The sequence below is a fragment of the Psittacula echo genome, assembly GCF_963264785.1.
Source record: "Psittacula echo genome assembly, chromosome: 5".
NCBI classification, from domain to species: Eukaryota; Metazoa; Chordata; class Aves; order Psittaciformes; family Psittacidae; genus Psittacula; species Psittacula echo.
In genome coordinates, this window is record NC_137739.1 from 4,716,594 (window position 1) to 4,739,631 (window position 23,038).

Consider the following 23,038-nt stretch of genomic DNA (forward strand, 5'->3'; position numbering starts at 1 on the left):
GCCATATTTTTTTTCAGTGTTCCAAATTTGAAAACAGAATGGCAGTTGACAGTGTTCCATCTTCTGAATGAATGAGTGAATTGACATTTTCTACAGTAAATACATAATACGGAAAAACTGTCGTAGCAGTGCTGGGAAGGTTTACTATGAAATGAGCACTGCAATTAAAATAGTCTGGTCTTACCTTTGCTATTTGAGCTTGGGAGGGAGTGTTGTACATCTAAAACGACTTGTTTGGTGGTTTTGTCTTACTTGTACCAATGGCGTCTGAGTCCAAATCGGGTTTTTGTAAGTGTACTTTATTGTTAAATATGTTAAATATATTAAACTATTCTGTTCATTCTATAATAAATGAAAATTCTAGGAATTTTAGTTTAAATTGATTCTTCTAAATTAAATCTTTACCTCTGGGCATCAATATAAACTTTAAGCAGTTTTAACTACAGATAAAAGTGACTCTCTGGCTCTCTCCCATGATGGGCTTTTTGGAGGAAAGACTTACGGAAAGTGTTTTGAATTGTTTCCAGAAAGAGAAAGCCTTTCCTATGGTAACTTGTTCTGCAGATTGATGGGGCAAGGATTATCAGATGCTTCTGTGGCTGCGAGAAAGTGTTGCCAGTAACCCTGAAGTGTGAGAATAGCAGTATGTGGGGTCTAAATTTGGCAATTTCTTTTTCTCCTCATCTTTCTGACATCTGCTTGTAGCATTTATGGAACTGTTTTGTGGAGATGGAGGAATGTTAAGCTCAGATTCACTTTACTGAGGATCTTGCCGAGTCACAAATACTTTTAACTGCTGAGAGTTGGCTATTTTACTCATTCTGTAAAGCTTTTACTCCTGATGCATTGTAGGTGCATCAGAGCTGGTTTGTTCTGCAGATTCTGATTTTGAGAGGTGCTGCTCCTGTGGGTGTGCATAGGACAGCATTCCTACTCACCCATTTAATACTCTTTATGTTCTTTATTTGGTGTTTAAAATTGGTCTTCTATGTGTGTCTGTATCTGTTTTGTCAGTGTTAAGCTGGTGTATCTACATCTGAATCTGCCACTCTGTCCCAGATTGGGCTCTGATTTGATGGCAACCATTCTTCTCTCTAACACAGTCAGAGGAAGGTGTTGATGCTACATGCTCCCCATGGGTCACCTTACAGTAGTTAATGCTCTCGTATAGGGTCTCTTAAGTCTAAGTTTAGTTCTCTTTCTTGCCTAGTGAGATTCAAACCCGCATTTCCAAGGAGCAGCAGCCAGCAGATAAGTGACTATTCTAGGACTGGAGCAGTCTCTATGCATGATTTAAACTCTGCTCTGTGGTTTTCTCCAAACAAATGATGAAACTTTCCTTAACAACAGTCTCTTGAGATCCTCTGTGTCTCCAGCGGGAGCAGGAAAAGGCAGAGCAACAGTGCGGGAAAGTGCACGGAGGATGGCAATTGTGTGATCTTGCCGTCATTCCTTGAAGGAACTGCAGTAGCTGTGAGATGGGTAAGGGTTAAATCCGTCTGAAAGCTGTAAGATGGAAAAGCCGGAGCTGAGCTGAGTGGCTGGGGGAGATGATTGCAGAGAGCTGGAGCCCAAGCAGGTGAAAGGTCAGAGCTGGCCTGTGTGGGCTGGGAGCTCCGCAGGGCCTGCAGTGTGGGGAGATGGTGATCCTGGCCGATGCACAGTGCTGGTTAACCATTTCTGCTCATAAACACTTCTTGCTGCGCAGAAACAAACCTGGCAGTAAACGCCTATAAATTGTGATGTCCCACCAGTCTTGGTTACCACGATGCTTTGGAAGACTCTCAAGTTCTCAACTGGGGGTTGGGGGAAGCTGACACGGGCTTTGAATTGCAGTTGGGATGGAGCTCTGTGTAAGTGATAAGCTTGCAGAAGTGTCTAATGTTGTGAGACTTTGTGTAGGCATCTGCAGTTCAGAAACAGAACATTATAAGTGATTTTCTTCATGCTTATATTTGTTAACACAGTTCAAACAATGCAGGTCTAGAGACTTCTGTTAATAAAGGGATAAACTGTGACTAGGGTTGAGAGTTGGCTTTTGGTCTGTATGACAGTTACTAAATAGTTACGTCTAAAATTTAAAGCAGCAGTTTGTAAATATATTCAGTTTTAGTCTTTTCATGGTATTGTGAATATATATTCTCTACTTTCACTAGAAAATCATAAATATTGGCATTTTGGGGAAACTGCACTTCAGGAACACTGTTGCACAGTGACAACCATGATGCTTCGCTTTAAGCTGCTATTCTGTGCCACTCACACTAAATTGCTTCTCAATTCCCTCTCAAATCTTAATTTCCATTGGGAAAATTACTGTTTCTTGTTGTGTGGTGCTGTTAAAGCACTGAAGAGGTGAAAGGTTCAAGTGTTAAGAAAACATACGTGCAGTCTTGATAGCTTAAAGTATGCAAAAAAAAAAAGGAATCAGTTGTATCATGTGGAAACAGAACTTCAATTTTATTTATTTTCATAAACTGTAAAACAAACAAACAAAAAACCCAAGTACTTTAATACAATCCACAGATTTTACTTGTGAATTAGATGGTACTTGAGCTGCTAAGCCACCATTAAAGGACTTATCCGTTGCTGAAATGGTGCTTACGATTGAGACATAACTATTCACCATCTGAAACTAGTTAGTAGAGGTGTAGTTAGATTCAAGACTAAAGTTTCAAAGTTACTTAACCTCATGTGTTTGGCTTGTTGCCGGGAATACGAAATTAAGTTTCCATAAAAACTGCAAGATGTGATATTAAGCAGCCTTGGTAATCCTGAGTTTAATTTGAGAACAGGATCACTTTCCTTCCAGATTTTCCCAGAAATAAAGTACCAAAACCTACCTGTCATGACTTCTTAGCAAAGGTGTGGCAAGTTGAGAGAGTAGGGTGATGCTGATGGAAAACTGCACCTGCTTTTCTAAGCCCAGTAGCTTGAAATCTGTGCAATGTCTTCAGTCCTCTTGCCACTGAGCTTTCCTGATGGAGGTGACCATTTGCATGGAAGTGTTTAAATGGAAGATGCTCATTACAGTAAATTTCCAAGAAATCTGTCAAGCTGGATAGCTGGGGTGTACAGCATCCAAGTAGATTGTATCAGAATCAGGCTGAGAGTTGGGCATGTTCAGCCTGGAGAAGATAAGGCCCTGGTGAGACCTTGTAACAGTCTTCCAGTGCCTAAAGGGGGCCTACAAGAAATCTGGAGTGCGGCTTTTTACAACGTATTGTAGTGACAGGACGGGGGGGGGGGAATGGCTTTAAGCTGACAGATAGGGGTCCTTTAGATGAGATAATAGGAAAAAATTCTTTACTATGAGGGTGGTGAGGCACTGGCTCAGGTTGTCCAGAGAAGCTGTGGCTGCCCCATCCCTGGCAGTGTTCAAGGCCAGGTTGGACGGGGCTTGAAGCAAGCTGGTCTAGTGGAAGGCACTGCTGCCCATGGCAGGGGTTGGAACTGGTTGAGCTTTAAGGTCCATTCCAACCCAAGCCATTCTGTGATTCTAAAATCATGCTTTACAGCACCATGCTTTTTGGATCTTGCTAGTTTGGTGTTGCTATCTTTTTCTCCTAAATATTTAGCTAGTTAGTGGAAGCATACAGCTCTGGAAGTTAGTAAGTTCTCTCAATTTTGGATGCTCAGTATACTTTGCTTCACCAGATTATACAGTTTTTCTTTCAGCAATCGTTTTTTTGAGGTTCTTCCGATCTCCTAAGGCTTGAGACTGCTAGCATGTAATTTTTGGTATCTAAACCCAAATGCAAAGAAAAAGACAGAAGAACTCTGTTTCAGGCATGGTGTTACTTTTAAAACTACAGCTATGAGGATCATACATTAGTTCCCAGATACTTCTGTTACACATTCTATGTTTACTTTTTGTTATCTGTTGGTAGTATTGATTACTGCAACTAGCTGTTGCTGCTAGTGTATTTTTCCACCTGGAGAAATATATTGTGGAGAAGTTGCTTACACAAACAAGCTCTTTCTATCTTATTTCTGCTGGAGATGTTGCAATAAACAATATTTCTGATTCTCATCTGAGTTCAGTCTCACAAGAAAAATAAAAGAGTTTCAAGTACCTCTGAGGCCTTGTTCTTTTACACTTTAATCTTTTTATCACTGACTTTCTTATCTGAATCATTCTTTAGGGCTGCAGGGTTCTGGTTGATGCACGGGACAAACTGGGGATCCCTTGGCAGTACACGGAGAATGAGAAGCATGGAATGTTTTTGATGGCTTTTGAAAACAAAGCTGGAATGCCCATAGAGCCTGCCACCTTCCAGCTGTATGTACCTGCACTGGGCGCGCTGTGGAGGGATTCGGGGATCAAGGAAGCCTTCAGCCGTCGGAGCGAGTATCAGCTGGTGAGTATGTCCATCTTCATGGTGGTAAGGAAAAAGTTTCCTGCCATATACATCTCTCTTCAGTTTAAAGATTGCTTGCTATGTGCAAGATTTAGGCATCAGATGAGCTGTTTGTAGTAGTGCTGTAAATCTGAGCACTTCAGCAGCAGAAACAAGCGGTAATTGGAGCCAAACTTGAAAAACTACATGGCAGTAAAGAGGGAGTGGAAAAGTGCACATGACTGGATAAACTGGAAGAGCAAGAGGAACCAAAAAAGGCAGGAATTGGTTGAACTAAAAATATTTTAGGAGCTCAGTAGGTCTGTTCATAGTAGGTCACTGATGAAGGCACACTTAATTTGTAACTTTCCAGTCCTGCCAGCTTGCACTATATTGATACTGGCAAACTATTCCTGCGTGCAGATCTTTTTGAAGTGAATGCAGCACCCATTCCGGCTGCCGCTATTTGGCTGTTTCTTTTCATCCTGACGTCTGCAAGTGAAACTTGGATAAGCACTGAAAGATGACAGTGAGCGTAAAAATGTGCTATCTTCCTTGCTTTCTCGTTATTAGGTTTTCATGCTCTTGTGCCAAAATAGCTGCACTTCTGGTATGGAATATGTTTCTGACAGCTGTTAATAACCTACCCTTTCTCTTCCTATGTGCAAGATTTGAGATGCTTTTGGGGTTTTTTTCTCTCTTTTTTTTCAGTGAAACGAGATAGTGATCCATGCAACCTAGTACTGCTAGTCACTTGGAAAATTACATGGGGTGACATCCTAATTGTTCTAGTAAATCTTTGATTTTAACATATTAATGTGTAGGTAGACTGGTTTGGGTGTTTTGTCCCCCAAACTGCATTCAGCTTAATTTTTTTCTTTTTTTCTTTTTTTATTAAAGAGAAACAGAGAAAAAGTTGAAATTCTTCATGCCTGGATATGTTATCAATGTTTAATTAGAGGAGCTAGGTAGACTATAGAAGCAGGCTTTGTATAGTCTCCCTTAAACTCTTAAGAAGGAACTTGATATAGCTAAAGGAAAGCTAGAGAAATTCAGTAGTGAAATGTTTGTTTCCTCATGCTGCTCCTCTCTGCAGGTTCTCTAGTGTCTGGTACTGTAGTTAAATTTATGTTGCAGCCCTTAGGTACTCCTCTGTCTCCACTAGTATATGCCTGAGTCGTCTTGTTCAGTACCTTTGAAATCAGTCACTGAAGTATCAACAAGACTGCTAAATGGCTGAAAAATAAAGGCTAGGTAAAGCTGTCACAGGATGATTGTTTAAACCTCATTTCCTCAGGCCAAAAATGTAACAATTTCCATGTTACAATGCTGGGGATGGGGGGAAGGATGTGCAGGGGGGAGAGAAGACAGATTAATTGTTCCGTAATTCCTAGCATCTGCAGACGCAGACTAAGGCTTTGCTATTCTAAGCACTGTTCAAATGTGGAATAAAACGATGGTTCATGCCACAGGGAACTTGAATTTAACATGAGACAGCTACTAAGAGAATCCAGTATAGTAAGGAATAATTACACCAGCAGCCTGTTAAGAATTACTTTTCTTTCTGGGAAATGCTATGATCAAGCATGGGTTTTGTTTTTAGGAGGAGGGTCAGATGGGGATCATGTGGGAGGTTCGTTCCTGTACATGTTAGCAATAAAATTGCATCAAACTGGAAAAAAAGAAGTCCAGTTTGTTGAATAAATAGCATTCCAAGACTAGTAGGCCTACCTCTGCATTCTCTGGCTTTGAGGATTAAACAGGAAATTCCAAAAAATAAAAAAGGCCCACAAAACCGAAGCATACAGGCATGCAAGTGATCATTTAATATGCTGTCATCTTCAACACGATGGTATAGTTCTCATGCATCTTTTTGGATGGCATTCATATAGCCTATTTAATAATACTGGAACTGCCTGCAAGCACCCGAGGAGTTGTCAGTAGCGCAATGACATGGTGCATTACTGAACCACTGTGTAACTCAGTCCTGCTGCATGCATCTATAGTATTAAACTTGAAGATCTTGGGTGCTGCTGTTTTACTGTGCAAGCTGCATCACTAATAGGTTATAATGTACCTGAGTTGTAAATAAAAAGCACTTACTGCAGAGAAGTATTTTAAATGTATGTATTATTCTGAAGGATACAAATGCTACTTCTGGATTGATTGCTAAAAGAATTACTAACACCTTCATAGCTTGAACAAGTTTCCATGCCTTGCTTCTAGTTCAGCAGAAGTCTAATTCCTGGAGGACATGGGGATTAGCAGCAGTACAGTCCCTTTTAACAAAATAAGTTTAAAACTGCGTAAGTTCTTAAAGAAAGCAGGTGGTTTAAGGAAATGCCTTATTTATAATTATATATGATATGTATAAACTCATACCTTCATTTAGTTTAAACCCTCGCTGGATATAGACTCATGTAAATAAATAGAAGCCAGATATAGTGCACTCTGAGAAAATAAATCTTTTCTAAACTGATTTTAACTAAGGCTAAAGAAAACCTCTGCATCAGCACTCCCTTTCTGACTGAGTATAAATGAGCTATTATATGGAATATACTTTATTTGAACTGAATTTATTATGTTTAGAATAATTTTTAAATCATCACTAAGATTTTGAAGCTTTGCTTTACTATCATCTTTCTGAATGCCTCTCAACAATGCTTGAAACAATAACCCTGCTCAGCACTTGCATTTTCTTCACCCTAGTCATGCAGTCAAATGAACACCAGCTCCTTTTTCTATTATTGTTATTATTTTAGCTTCTGAGGAATAGGACATGTTGGTCTGCTTTTGAACTCTCTATTTTTTCTCCAGGAAGTTGTGTGACTTTGTTTAAAAATACAAAGTAGAACATGGTGGCTGGTTAACTAGAGCTGAAAATCAGTGTACAGGTGTCTTCCTATGGTCTGTCACACTGAGCTTAATGACTGACTCATCAGTAGCAAAATAGTTGAAAGAAAATGGCTCTGACCATAACCCCTATGTAATTGGAAAGCTGCTTCTCTGGGTCTACAGAAGCTGCCTCCGGGCATTTGAATGTTTTCTGCTTCACATTCAGTGCCTAGAAGTGCTGTTTGTAAATGCCTGTCTGGGTCTTTGAGCATTTCAGAAGCGAGTGGGTGGATTCTACAATAGCAGGGTGCTTTTTTGCTTCGTTTCTTCAGTCTTTCTTAAAGCAGACTAACCAATTTCACTTTCTTTTCACAAACATCAGCCTCTCGCTCTTCCCCTGCCCCAGCCTGTCCCCACCAACCCAAGTTCCTCTGTTCCTTGTATGCAAGCCAAGTAGTCTGGGGACAAAAGCTTCATTGTATATTTGGTTACATTGTCACGTCTCCGTCCTCATTTTTTAACTACTAGAATAGGAATTCCTTTGTAATCAGTATGTGATTCTTCTCTCTTCTCCCTTGCCCTCATTATCCTACCCCATTTTCTGTCTGTATGTTAGAAATTAATACATTCATCACGTGTCAACGAAATGTCCTGTAACATTTGTTCTGTTGAGGTTGCCCGTGGTAGTTTGGGCAACTGGATATTAAATCTCCATTGCCAGCAGGTGGAGACAAATTCTATTTTGAATGGCTTCTTGAAGGAAGGACCCTGGGATTTCAGTGATCATTTGACTGAAAGGTTGGAAGCTTCTTCACTTTGATCCTCGTAACAAATATTTGGGTATATTTGGGAGTTCAGGTGCATGTATCTGCAAGCTTTTTCGCACCCATAAATGTTGTTTCCTTTTGAGCCATAAACACATTGAGGCCAAGGTAGGAATTGCTTTGGTCAAGTGGTTTCTGTTCAGGCTTTTTTCTTCCTCCCAAGTCTGTAGTGGGAGAATGTGAGAAACCATTTACTTTGGTTTTAATGTGTCCAGAACAAACAAAATATGAAGTGAGGTTAGCTACTGCCTTGACTTCTTACAACTTGGCACGCTTCATGTCATTGTGGTTAAAGATGGGACAAATAGGGCATGTCGGGCAAGGAAATTATACTTTTGTCACGGTCGTAACAGAATCATTGTGTGTGCCAGCATGTTAGAGAGCTTGAGTTAACAACAAGTAGATCTGCAGAGGCCATCATCTGGCTTCATCAATTCTTAAAGCAAAACTAACATTGTTTTATCAGCTTTTTTAAACATGCACGTTGTTTTTGGTTTTGTTTTTATATCTCCATCCTAACTACTCTTAGTCAAAGCAGTATCTTATTTGAATGATTCTTACTGCTTCCCTTCAAGACACCAAGTCTTTCTAGCCTGTAACTATGTATTTCAAGAGCTCCTGAACTTTTCCTGTGGTACAAGTCATATTCTTATCTCTTCAGCATTGATGGGGCTATTTACTCTGAACTCCAAAGCTTATTTGCAGTTACGGCAACTGTGCTGAGTTATTCGCCTGCAGCCACACTGGCTTCTCACTTGTGCTTACGGATATCACCCTTCTTGATACAGAAGAGAGCATGGCCATCCAAGGAGGCTGCAAAAGGCATCTGTTTTAATGCCCATGTTCTTAATACACAGAATATATTCATAATCCATCACTAGAGTACCAATTTAAATGTAATATTGATCTATTATTGTTGATGTTCATTCACTGTTGAAATAATTACTAATTTTTAATAACTCCTTTTTAAAAAAACCAAGAAATTAAATGTCAGTGCTAATGGGAAGTAGGGTCCAGAAAGAAGGGGCTTGCAAATATAGACCAGAACTTACTACTGTGTCCATAGCTATTTTTAGATCTGTGCACAGGGAATTGTATGAACACTTCCACTAATACTTCAAATACTAAGAGCCTCTAAAGCCTTCGATGTGGGAAGACTCTGGAAAATGTTTTAAAGAGCCTTTCTTTTATATCGATTCACCATTCTCTGAGTGTTTTGAGGTTTGGGAGTTTTGAGAATGTTTGTAACGGGTCATGAGTCATTCCCGTGTGAATTAACTGTCTTTTTTTCCTCTAAGCAGACATTTGAAATAAACTGAAGTGGTTAAATTGTACCTGCCATAACAGATAGTATGGTGGAAGTGTTACATAGTGAACAGCCTTCTCCTCGTGTTAGTATAGCTTTGTTGCTGCATTGTCCTTATGCAAGGAGCTGATGGCCTCCAGGCCTCATAGGGAGCAAGCTGTGTGTTTGGGCAGTATTGGAGGTGAAGCACACTAATTCTTGATTCAGAGTGGATAAACTGTTGCTTAAATGTCTTTACTTTGGTACAGAAATAGTAGGTATGGCAATAACGCAAGATGATCAGGAGTTCGGCTGTATGCTAGCTGCTGTAGCATATGGAGGTTATGTGGCAGCATTTGACTGCCTCTAGCAGACAAGTGAGTTGAGATGTTGGGCAGCAGAGTACTAACTTAACATAGAAGTCGATGACTTTTGAAGTGGCGTGTTAAATGAAATCTGCAGGAGTGGACTGTGCTTGAGCTCATGAAGTTCAACAAAGCAAAGTGCAGGATCCTGCACCTAGGTCAGGATAATCCCAAGCACAAATACAGGCTGGGCAGAGAATGGATTGAGAGGGGATGGACTAGATGACCTTTGAAGGTTCCTTACAACCTATAATACTCTATGATTCTAAATTATGTAGATTTTTTTTCTTATCTGGACAGGACATACCACTCTGACCCAGAAAACTGATGGATTGGCAGTAGTGCTACAAACCAGAAAGTCACGTTTGCTCTTGCTGAGCCTTGATATCATATTAACTTAAAAGGTCATTAACTTGCAGACTTCATTTGTGAATAAATAATATCATGCTTAAATAATATCATGCTCAGGACTCATATAGCAGGTTGAGTTATGGAGATATATCTCTTCAGTTAAAGATCTAAGCAAAGTTTTATGGCAGTATTGTGGCAATCAAGTGACAGATTTGTATTCTTAGTTCTAGTTCTGCCCTCTAATACCAAGACCTCAAAAGCTGATGGTTAAGTTATGGTGTTTGACTCATCTTTGTACAGCAAAAGAAGTTAATTGCTTGTGTAAGTACAATACTGCAAAGCATTCTGTCTGGCGCGTAGTAGGAAGGATTAGCAGTTGGAGTCCCTGGCTTCTAATCCTGTCTCTAAGACCAAACAGGTAAATTTTTTTAGATCAAAGTCTCATGTAAGAACTCCCAAACAAAAGTGGCATTTTGTTCAAGAGGTGAGAGTTGGCGAGTTACAGTTTGGGCTTTATTAAAAATTGAGAAGGTAACATAAAGCAAAATGCAGCTGGAAATCTTTGGACAAAATTCTGTGGATATTGGCTAATACTGTGTAGTTTGTCAGTTCGCATCTATAGAAGTTAAATGCACAGTCTCATATTTGCGGTATTCCAAAAATAAATGCTTAAATGAGATAGGTTGATGGGCCTGCTGCCACCAGAGGAACTTCTTGAGCAGTATTTGGCTGTACCAGCACTAGTGTGTCTTGACAGCCACTGAGGTTCACATTCAGGACTAAGCTGGAGCAGAAGGCAGAGTTGAGGATGCCTTCATGACACGTTGTCTGTCACCTACAGCAAGGAATGCTTCGCTTGCTAATCTCAGTCTTGCTTTAAGTGCCACTGACCAAGAGGTGAGAAGAACGTGCATTTAAAGTAGACTTGATTCAAAACCATTTAGAGAACTAAAGGTCATAAATCATTTTACACTGAAAATCATTTTGAGCTCCAGCAAAATCCACTTGTGCAATATCTTTTCTCAGTGACAGAAGCCATTCTCTCAAGCAGAATCATCCATAGAAAGCTGTGTGATGGGTAAAATGATTATTAGCTGTTCTGAAATACTTTCTGCTTTTGGAGAGAAGTAGCAAGAGCCAGAAAGGTCATGAATTATGACCTTTTCAAAACAGTACGAATGGAAAAGTGTTAGAGAGCAGCAATTTGTAACAGTACCTACCTGAAGTCTCAACCAGGCATTAAAGCTCTCAATACTAAATGCTCTGTGGAAAAGTAAAAGGATTCTTGCCATAAGTTGCTCCTGGCTTTAGGTTATGACAAAGTGCAACAGCTGGATGAAATGTAGCCTGCATGGAATTGGGAGGATAAGTTGGAAAGTAACGAGCAGATCATACATAATAAATAAGTGGATAACAAGAAATTGATATGGCTACCATATGGGAACTGAGACAGACGCTGGATAAAGAGAGCTGTGCTACTGGCTGTTCTAGTGCTCTGTGTAGTGAATTCCTGGCACTTTGCAATTTTTCCTGCTTTATTTAAAGATTGAAAACTTAAGGTAAAATCAATTCAAAAGTCTTTAAAATGTACAGTGCATTAATGCACTTCATTAATGCCCTGCTGTCAATGGATACCAAGAGGCTGAAATTCAGACTTTGTGTGGTCCTACTTTTTAGCTTTTAGGTTCTTGGAGGTAGATTAAAAAGCCTTGTATTTTTATGGTACTATGTAAAGCTGCCTGTAGGAGTATTCGCTTTTGGCCTTCAAATGGCAATAAATCTTGTCTGTATTTTTGGTGTGGTTAAGGTGAATGAAAGAAACAACTTCATAGATACAGCTCCCATGTTGAAAATTCACTATGAGAATTTGCATCTTGCCTAATGACTGCCATTTTTCTAGTTGAAAGATTTCTTTTTACTCATGTGTGTTTTATTAAGAACAAACTTGTTTTGTCTTTACCTCTTGTAATTGAGCCCATTAGAGAACTGTCTGGGTGCTCCAAAGGTTTACAGAATAAATACTGTACTCGTCCTTGCCTCTCTCTGCGTGTGGTAGCAGTTATAGGTTGACGTCTTACTTTAAGCAATAGCACTGAAACACAAAATCTAATGGGTTTAAACTGGAAAAGTCCTTTTGGCTCCCAACTCTTGAGAATAAATGCTACCCTGCTTCTGGAAAGAAGCTTTGATTTTATTATGCATTAAATAATTAGAAGAAATACTCAGTATGTCTGTCTTTGCAGAATTGTTGTTCTGAGCTCTAATTAGAGCTACTCTAAATCTTGCAGGACTGTATTGAATATAAGGATTTGTTCAGAGCAAGTACAGCTGTAATTAATCTTTGCATTCCCATCAAGAAATGCTGGCACATGCTGTGAGAAACAAGGAAGGAAACTTTCAGTTCAGGCTGTCTGAGCCAGTACCCAACTGCAGCTAAAAACCACTGGAGTAATCTCTTTATCCTTTTCTAGTGTGCAGGAAAGTTCTGGGCAGAGACAAATCCAACCCACTGAGCAGCCTTTAGCTTTTGATTATGCTGTTTCATGTCATGTTCAGAAAGTTTCTAATGGATCTCCATAATTCAAGAGACTTCAAAATTGGCGACTAATATTTCCATAGAGATTCCCAGTAATAAGAATGTATTCCAGATATCCAAGTGAGTTAAGTACATTTAAAGGTGTGCTCTCTGTATGACTGAGGGAGTTTAATAAAGAATTCCTGCTGAAATTTGATGGAAGCAGGAGAAAGCTCATATATGAAGTAATGAGCATATGCATAGATTAAAACCATGGTTGCATGAGGACAACTTTTATTCTAGTTGCAGCAAAGTACCTGCATTATGCAGAGACATATGTTAATATTTATCTGTCTTAAAAACAATGAAGAATATTGTTTCTAGTGGAAGGGCTCCACTTGTCAGACTGGTTTCAACCCTTCAATCTCAAAAGATGTAGCTGAAATGGAGACCATTGTATTTGTGTTCCCATGATACGGGTTTTTAAAGCTTTTGGTGTGTTAAAGCTACGGGCACTACTTGAAGATCCAGCAAGGACTGGCTTAGCTGTGTAAAAGAAAGAAGAGTGTTTGCTACTGGCTTTGTGCTGTATTAGCAGTTTCCTGACCCTATGGTTGGTTTCAGGAAATTAGACAAAAATAACCCCACAGGCACTGCAAAAGAAGAGGTGAATGGTTTTGTTGAGCCTGTCTCCCTGACATGGCTCACTCTGCTCAGAAGAGCGGTGCTGATGATGCACTTCAGAAAGTTCCAGTTTTACATTTCAGCCTTCTGCACCTCATTTGTATGTTCCCTGTAGTAATTCAGCTTTCTTTCATATTGGTACTGGGCCTTGTCAGCTCCACTTAGAATTGGGACAGGGAGCAAGGGTGTTCTCAGTGTCTTGTTCCAGGAAGAGGTTAAGGCTTGGATTTTTCAAAGAGGCCACTGAATTTAATAGGATAATGTGCAGTGAATGGTTTCAGGCTTTCCTGAATATCCTAGTTCATAGTAAGCTATGTAGGATTAAGAACAAGTAACAAGCACAGATGAACAAATGAGCAAAAGCTTGAAACTAGGTCTGGTTTTTTGTGGGAAGTCCTACTGGCGTGTCTTCTGGGGTTTTATACTTAAGAGAACAGACACTTATATTGTTCTTAACTTGTCATGCTGAGAGTGAATTACATTTAATCAGCCTGTGTTCTTTAAAAGACACGACCTGACAGCTGAAAAGGGAAGTCAGGTAGGTTGCTTAGGTAGTGATAACTTGCTCAATTTGCTGTGTCGTGTTCTTGCTAGCTATCCAAACCTTGATCCTTTGCAATGGCTTCTTGAAAAGATTATAGTTTTCTTTAAGGTACTTTTTTTCCTATTATTTTCTCCTGCTGTTTCCTTAACAAACCTGCTTTGTCTTAAAACTTTGCTTTACTCAATGTGTCACTCAGGGACAGAGCTTAACTTGGGCTGTAGTGCTGTGATAATCACCGTGAGCAATAGGAAATGAGGGTTTAGGAAGTTCTGATTTGCACTGTGCTCTTGCTTATGTTGGCAGAACTCGTTTTTGGAAGGTCTGTTGTAAATTGGGAAGCTCATCTGAGGCAGAGTGCAACCCTATGACTGATTGTAAGTGCAGAGGAAGCAGTGACATGCTGTGGTGTTGGTGAAGGAGCAAGCAATTGGCATCACATCACCTTATCCTGGTGCTTGCCAAGGAATGCGACAGTGTCTTTATCTTGCTGGTCGTTCATCTGAGCAGTGCTTCCGTTACTCCGTATATCTTTCCTGATGCTGAGATAAGATGCCAGTACCTCAAGGGCACTGTTAGGTTTTTAAATGTTTGTGTTCTAAGTTATTGGAGTATCTGAAGTGTTTGCATACACCATTCAAAGTCAAGGCCCCATTTCACAGGTATTGAGTGTGGAGGAGGTAGTGAGCAGAGGGAGGGAAGAAACACAGTATTTGACTTTTGAGTATGTGAAATGGTAGCTGTGCAACAGTAGAGATCTTCATAGATGAGATGATGTAAGGATGCATCTGAACATGATACTGTTCCAGGAAATCTCTCAAGGTTTTGTGCTGCCACAAGCCAAGCAGCTGATGATTGAACACTAATGAAAGGGGCAGAGCTATGAAGTCGTTTCCTCAAAGGAGAAGAGTAAAGTTAGCTCAGTGCTCTGCTTCTCCTTTTTCTAAACCTGCCTTACCTGGGAAGGCTCTCTGTTACAAAGGCAGGAGGCAGCGTGGTTTCCACCTTCTCATTAGTTTTCAGCTATACTTAAAGCTGCTCTGTGGAGTAAACCTATATTGCTCTATTACTGACTTAGGATTTTGGGGAGGGGAGGAAAACTTCTTGGAAACGTCATGCAAGATTTTCTGTTTGAGAAAGTGGAAAACATGTTGCTCTGAGAAGTAATTTATTGACACCTTTCAAATGTCTCCTCTGTATACAACACAGATTCCTGCAGTTCAGACTGTGGCAGACTTGTGCTTCACTTGGCTCTACTCCTGAACAAACTGTTGGTGCTTGTCCTTAGAAGGTCTGCTTTCTACCCCACCCCCAAAGCCTCTTAATTTGACTTGCTTTCCTTGATACTCACTTAATTCTACTTTGGAAAACTCAGTAAAATCTCAAAATAAAAAAAAAAAATAGTGGCTTATTGATGGAACTCTTTCCCATTTAATTCCGTCTCTGAATTTTGCGTATGTAAGACTTTGTTCCATCTGGTCTCAGTCTGGTCAGAGTACATTACTGAATCAGTAACGATGATAGATGTGGGTAGGAGGCAAAAGAAACCACCTACTATATCCTCTCTTTCTGTCTTCTTTCTCCCAGTCCAGCACATGCATTGTGGGTTGCAAGGACTTCAGATGGCCATCTGCGTGGTTGGGCTGTTTCCACCTCTGTAGTCAGTAGGATGTGACTGGGTTTTAATTAGGACTTTTATTTTTAATAGGCTAGCCTGCTTAACAGCTTGAAGTTTGTTAAACCCACTTCATTTTCCACTGTGGCTTGAGTAATTTACACTTGTAGATGAGGCCTTAAGGATGGAAACTAAGTCACTTATTTCAAGTTGTTTATTTCATCATTAGATTTGTGTTCAGATGCTCAGTGCTTAATTTGTTTAAATGAGGGTGAATCAAAATAAAGCTTTCCATTTGATGCAAGATTTAAATTTGTGGGCTTTTTTCCTCCATGGTCATTTCTAATAATCTCAGCTTCAAGACTTTATAATAATTGAGGACTGTGTCAAAAGATTTGGCTTAAGTGCACATAAAAATAGGATGGCATTGAACATTAGTGCAGTTGTTGTTCATGCAGTTACCAACCCTGTCTTACCTTGTGAGACTTTGCTCAGGGATGTTTAATCCTTTAGTGAACCAGTATCTGAAGAGCTTTACTCTTCAGCTTAGTTAAATCCATTCCAATTTTGGTTTCATAAGTGAACGCAATGATGTGAGTCGTGTGGTAGAATGAAGTGAAAAATGTGGGAAAAGCAATCCTGGGTGCTTTGAAAGAGAACAAACTCTGAAAGGAAATAAAAAGATTACGTTACTAAATCTTAATACTAAAGCTTCAATAGTGCCAAGGTTTAAGTGCAAACTGAAAGAACTTCCCTTGTCCTTATGCTGAAACAACCTTTAGTGGGGGAGAGAATACTTGGATTAATTGATCATTGTGATTGGGTGTGAATAAATGTTTTGAGATAATGACTGTGAATCAAATTACAAAGAACTTGATTGTCAATGGAAGCTGAAGTTTGTTTCAGATCATCAAAGGTGGCTTGAGGTTCACTATTATTCATCTGGACTCAACGTGCAGCATTGGCACTGGAACAGGAGAAATGAGGTTATAGGTAGGGCAGTCACTTGGGTGAAACCCTCTCTCACAGACCCAAAGTACAGCTGTGAACTAAAGAAATACTCTTTCTTGGCATATGCCATGAGGCAGCTTGATCACTAGTGATTTACAGGTGCGTGTAAAGGTCGGACTTCATAGAAGGCAATGCCAATGTTGGTGTAAGTGGGTGAACATGAGATACTGAGTAACTTCTCAGTGCTGAGAACAAGCTAGTATACATTATGAAAATCCACTGATTTGAGGAGTCACATAGTAGCAGCTGGCAAAAACTGCACTTCAGAATTCAAAGTTGGTCAACCTTTTAAAATCAACAAATACCAAGCTACTACTGAAAATGGGGAAGTTTTGTTTCTAGGACAAATGATTTGTGAAAATTAGACACAGAAACTGGCTTGAGGAATGCTGAGATGTGAAACTTGAGTAATGCAAGAAAGGTGGAGTTTTATTTTTCTGCTCTCTACTGCATGCACATCTGGATTTATCAGAATCAAATTGTTAAATAGAGCACCTGAGTTCAACTGAGACTTACCTTGCATTTGAGCTTGGTCTGACTTCTGCATAAACCCTGACTTTCACGTACTGAGCGGCTTTCTGAATCCTGCAAGACCACCGTTTTGGTCTACATGACATCCAAAGGTGTCTTGGTTGTATACATACAAAATGAGACAATCCTTTTAAAAACAAATATAAGGAATATTATAGCCACCTTTTAACAACAAACAGACAAATTTGCTGTTGTTTCCACAGCAAGTGCAGCATTAGAGCACTTTTCAACAGGTGCTGTGGTGTAAAAGTGGAGTAGGAAACATGGTTTGCCGAGATACTCAAGGTTATGTCTGTTGTAAATGCATTTCAAGTTGCTTAGCTTTCCAGCTGGCCACCTGCCATGGAAAAGTCCAAGCTCAACATTCTCTAATGGCTGGTGTTAGCTGTTTGTTCAGCCCACGAGATCTAAGATATTTATTTCCCATCCCTTGATCTGATAAGATTTGAAAGGGAAACGCAGTGGTAAACTTGTGATTTAGTCTCGATCAGATAGTCAGCACTGCTGACTAGTTTAATTCATAAGGTAATTTTTTTTTGGTCAATGTCTCTTCTAGTTCTGCAGATGTCTTCTGTAAACAAAGGGAGTTTCAGGTTTGCATACTGAGCTGCTGAAAACAAAGCAGGGGACTAGGTTCACATAAGAACGTGATTGTGCATCGTTCCTGGTGCCTTGTAAAAACATTCAGTTGCTTCTAAATTCTGATGTGTTAGTTGGAAATGCCCATTTTTGCATGGCAGCTGCCCACTGAGAATAAATGGGATAATTTGCTAGTGATTGGCCGGAATCTTGGATCCATCCTTCCATTTACAGCTCGGGACTTTCTTTTCACTGTAGCAGATTGCTGCTTTCACTTGCCTTCTCTTGTGCGTTGTAGCAGGCTGTGCTTGGAATGAGAAGTTGAGCTGGCGTGCGTTAGTTCAGCTTCACGAAGAACCTCCGGTGTTTGAGATGAAAGGGTTCTGGCAGCTATTTTAGACAATGCATTTGCTTAGACAGTTGGCAGGGAAACAGGAAGGAATCCTTTCATGGGATGCTTATGACTATGTCTGTTGTGCACTCATGCCAGGATGAGTGTGTGCGAGCTGGGCACGCTGCTGATGGTGGATACAGTTATCGGGGGCTTTGTTACTTAAGTATAACCATGATTCTTCCACATGAATTGGGTATATATCCCCTTGCATCTACTCCTTGAAGCTTGCTAGCTGCTAGTCAGTGAAGGCTGAGAAACGTTAAATCACTGTGGCTAATGTGCATGTCTGATTAAGGATTTTTCCAGAATTAAAAATGAAGGCGATCATTTAACCCTCTTGCATTGCACTGTGCGTATTTTTGTTTGTGGCCAGGACTGTTTTCTCTGCTGTTTGCACCTGCTTTTCCTTCTAGTCATTGCAAATCTGTGAAGCAGAAATAGCAGGGATGAAGAGACAGTAAGTAGGAGTAAAACCAAAACAATGGGGATTTTTGTTAATGTTTCTTGAAGCTTGCAGTGTAGGATGAGCCTGCCTTAGTCTATTAACAGAAAATTCCTTTTCTCCTTGAGGCACTGTTGCATGTTTGAGACAAATGGACAGAACTGTTAACATAGTATCAAGAGTAATTTCTCTACATCCTGTTGATGTAGAAGCACCTAGAATTTCAGGGAAGAAATGTGACTTTTTCCTTTTCCTTGCAGCACTTTCAGAAAGTTGCTGTGTTTAATTGATGGGAATAGCTAAGGCATGTGAGAGTTGCGCTTCTCCACAACAGCTCTGCTCCTGTTGAGAGTGTTTCTTAGCTGGACGGCTAGAATTTCATTCTGTCACAGGGATCCATAAGTCTTATCACTGATGTGGGAACTCAGATTAGCCTAGACTTTATGGGGGATAGTTAATTTAGCACGCAGTTTTTTATCCATATGTTGTAAAGCATACAGTTTGGCCTGTGTGGATGAAGGATGAGCTTATAGAAAGCCATCCTGACTTGGACAAACTGAGTTTTGCATTGCCTGCTTGTACTGAGGTAATAAAACCTGATTTTTCTAACTTTAAATTCTGATCCTTATACTGCATGACCAGGCAATAGAAAGAAGAAGTAGTTTTTAGAAGCAGCTTGGAACCAAATGGTACTTTTTTGTAGTCAGTATGTTTGTAGGGTACAGATAGCAGCAACTTGGATAAGCACTGGAGTTGCTGGATGGGAGCCAGTAGCTCAGTCTGTTGTTAAGGAGGAAGTTAAACAATACTAGAGAGATTGGATAGAATTCTGTATGGCTTAAATACGCAGAAGTGCCTGGTCTCTGCCTTGGAACTTGTGATTGAATGAAGAATTAATGTTTGTCTTTTGTCAATAAATCTCAGTGTCCAGTCAGGATGTAGAATATCTGTAGAACAGAATTATGAAGTAGAATGGGCATGAGCATTTCAGGGCAATTTAGGTTACTTCAGCATCCTTCTGAGTGAATTCTTAACAAGCACAGGCTTGTTTATCTCCTTGGAAAATAATACTCAATTCATCAGCTGTCGCAGAGAAGAGACACACTTCTGGCTGTAGTAAATCTGTTACCAGTGAGGCTGAATAGAAGTGCAGGTTTTAGAAGTAAGTTGTTGGAGGAGCCTGCAGGTGTGGGGAAGGGAAGTTGTTTGTTTCATGAAAATTTTAGCCCTGGCTTTTTGGGGTCTGTAAAGGACTACTGCTGCCCTTGGACAAAACCAGGGTGCAGAACCTGGAGCCATGTCTGTGTGCTAATTGTTAAGGGATATATGTATTATTGTGGCAGGATGTTAACCTGCTTGTTGTGGCACTGGTCTCACTAAGAAGAGTGTTTCCTCTGTCTGTGGGCTGGTGAGGTTTCGGATTCTAATCTTGTTACTTAAAAACTTGGCCGATTTGACATCCCCAACATTTTCAATTGCCAGTCTCCTGGTTATTTTACCCATTCTTTTGTGTTAATAACTTTGCTCTTCCCTTGGGCCTCTGCTTTGTATAGCTTTCTTTTATTAAACATCTGAAATGGTAACATTCAAACCCCATACATTCAACAGGTGACCAACATCCCAGAAAGCTTGGAAAATATGAGGTCTTGTCTCAAATTATCTCAAAAACAGACATTTCACTTGCATGTTAGTGCTGAAAGTTAGCATTAGGATTGCATTCGGCCAGTATGTGTCTCTGGCAGCCCTGATGGGATAGTACCTTATATAAAGGCCAACTTTGTATTAAATTGTGTGTCGGTACTTCATTAAATCCATCCCATTTGTGTATCCAAGATCTCAGAGGTTAAAGGCTGGGAGATTCCCAAACTTCTTTCTGGGATTTCCTCTGTGTTTCTCAGCCCTGCTGCTGAGTGTTTAACATCTCCTGAATGGAGGGTGGGATACAAACACTGCTGTTCTTTTATTTGGGTCACTGTTACTTTCATCTTGCAGATTCAGCTGCAGTTTGGGGCAGTTACAGTTTCTATTTCTCCGTGTGTTTTGCTGTATTTGTGGGAATTTTGTTAGATCTGTGTTAGATGCTTCCTTAAAGTATAACGTTTCCGTCCTGTGTGGTTTAATTCATCATCTGAAACAAGCAAAGACTGACAGGTCTACCTTAAATCGTGCACTCTAAATTTAGCAGCTAGAGACAGAATGATCAGGAAGGGCTAAATTAATATTATGTCAAAAAGGCCTTGGGACAAGGGAAGGAAAAAAGCCAATTTGGAACATTACGGTCTCCTTTCAAGTCTTAGTTCAGAGCAGAATGTAGACGGAACCACATTTGAGAAGGCAAAGTTTGAAATGAGTCTGTGTTTCAGGGAACTGGACAATAGGATGTTTCACTGCTGTGTATGATCGGACCAACTGTCACATGGAATAACTGGCTGAGGGTTAAAGTAGCAAGTTGATTAAACTATAGCCTTGCAGCACATTTCTTATTACAGAGCGTCTGGGTATTTTAAAGCAATCTACATTGTTGTGCATTTATTTTTCATCGAATTAGTACTCTGGGATCTCTGCCCAAGTGTTTTCGGCTTGCTTTTTGCAGTGAGGCTATCGATGGCGAAGGAAGCGATGCCAGATTAGTTAATAATATTTCTGTGTGGAGATTTCTTATGTGCTATGAACCTAGCCTGAAGGGACAGAGATGTTAAATTCAATTATTTTCATAGTGACTTATTTGGAGCTAATGTTAGGATGACGTTCATGTAGTACAAACTATATAGAATAAAACCTTCTCAATTGTGTGGCTTTTCCCCCTTGGGAAAGCTCTGTTCAAAATAATCTAGCATATAAAAAAGAGCTTTCAACACTAATTCAGGAAGCAAGAGTGAATGTTTATATTTTACCTTTCCTCCCTTTCTCTTCCACCAGTAAGTTTTTAGGCAAATTGTTCTGTTTTTTCTGGCTTCCCCAAGCTTTATACTGCAGATAGGGCAGTTTGAAAAAATAATGCTAATTTAAATAAAGATCCAACTGTGATGCTGCATTGTGGAACTTGTGGGCTCATTTTAGGCCTTCTGTTTGTGTTTCTTGATTCCCCCAGTTCCCAGATGTGCAGTGACTCATCCTACTGAACAATGGGAACAGCATCCCTTATTCCTTCACTTGGTCCCAGTTGGCAAAACCGTTACTCAGAGGATATGTATTGCAGAGGGAGAGGAGATTAGCAGTGAGAGAGTGAATCATCCAAGCGTTTGTGGTAACTCTTGTGTGGTGAGCAAGAAATTGAGGAAGACTAATGGTCCATGCTATGCTCTGGTGTACTAAAAAGGAGGATCTGATTTGAGTAAAATTCATAACTCGGAGGTCATTCTTCTCTCCCCCACCACTGTCCCGGAAAACACAGGGCATGGGTGAAAGACAGGGTTTTGACGTTGAGGTTTACTATCAAGGAGGATGAAAAACATAGCTAGCTGGTTTGTATCAGCAGCAAAATAGATGATGGTCACCTCAGGCTTTGATAGAGCTTTCAAATGTGAAATAAACTATTAGTCAAAAATACAAACAAACAAACAAAAAATGTAAGCACAGGCATGCTTCACTGACATGTTTTGTTGCTTCGTATCTAAGGACCGTGCTGGTTTGAAATGAATGATGTCTTTCAGACTTTAAGAATATTATTTATGAATATTGTTAGAATTTTTTTTAAAAGGAAACGGTGCACTTAGTAACAGAGAAATAAAAGAAGATTTGGGTCTTTTTAAATCTGAAAAGACAGAAGCTCAACAGTCTTCAATGAACGCAGTTGATCTGAGGAAGCTTCTTGAGCTGCCACAGTTTTTCATGACACAGCAGCCTATAAAAGATTGACATATCTGACCTGGACCTTTTTTGCTTTTAAGTGAGCACACCATGATGTGATTATCTTTAGGCATTGAAATATAATTTGGATGGCTTTCATTTCTATTTTGCTGCTTGCAAGCGTAGTTTGAAGTAGATTGCGATGTTCAAAAGAGCTTCTTTTTTTTTCCACCAGAACTGTTAAAATAGTGTGATTGAAGTTGTCAGTCTGTCAATATAGTATCTGATGAATCAATTGCAAATATTGGCTGCCACTTCTATAGGAAGTCATGCCAGTAAACCAGAAATAACTCTGAGATCTGGAAAAGGAGAGCATTTGAAGTGCGGAGCACAGCTTTTGAATGCAGTGGGATGGCTAGATGACTTCAGAGAAACACTTAACAATTTGCACTGAAAAAGCTAAACCAGCTTGTTTGTGTCTTCAAGAGAAAAAAATGGTTCAACATGAGAACTATCAAAAGCTGATCCGTTGTTATTTTGATGTTAATTTGCCTTGAATGGAAAACCTACCTTGATGAGCAATTCATAAATGCATTGAGTCTATGTTTTTATATATGTAGACATGCACATGTGTGGTTTTATGTGTGTATAATACCTAAAGCATGATAGCTTTGTATAAATAATAATTTATCAACTGAATTCAAAATTGCATTCAAGTGCAGCTTTATAAAGCTAACTACATTTGACTTCTAGAGCTAATTAATATTGTGAGCTGTTTTTCCACTGTGACGAAGAAAAAAAATAAGATAAAGGAATGTTCAGCTTATACAATTGTTCTGATTAAAAATCCTAATACAAAGCAGCCCTAACACTTGGGAGTTTCCATGTTTTCCTCATTTAAATACATTACAAATTATTCATCAGGTCAGTTGGTGCCATC

At 39.7% G+C, this 23,038-nt stretch overlaps 1 protein-coding gene across 2 annotated transcripts in view; it reads left to right on the forward strand.

The window, feature by feature from the left end:
* The window catches only part of GNA12 (G protein subunit alpha 12), a 44,018-nt gene that overhangs the window by 10,159 nt on the left and 10,821 nt on the right, over positions 1-23,038 (forward strand). Inside the window, exon 2 of one of the 2 annotated variants that reach the window (XM_080618022.1) lies at positions 4,143-4,358. The exons of the other annotated variant lie outside the window; for it this stretch is intronic. Within the exon in view, the coding sequence (XP_080474148.1) occupies positions 4,143-4,358 (216 nt within the window). The remainder of the gene's footprint in view (positions 1-4,142; positions 4,359-23,038) is intronic. 2 annotated transcript variants of the gene reach the window in all.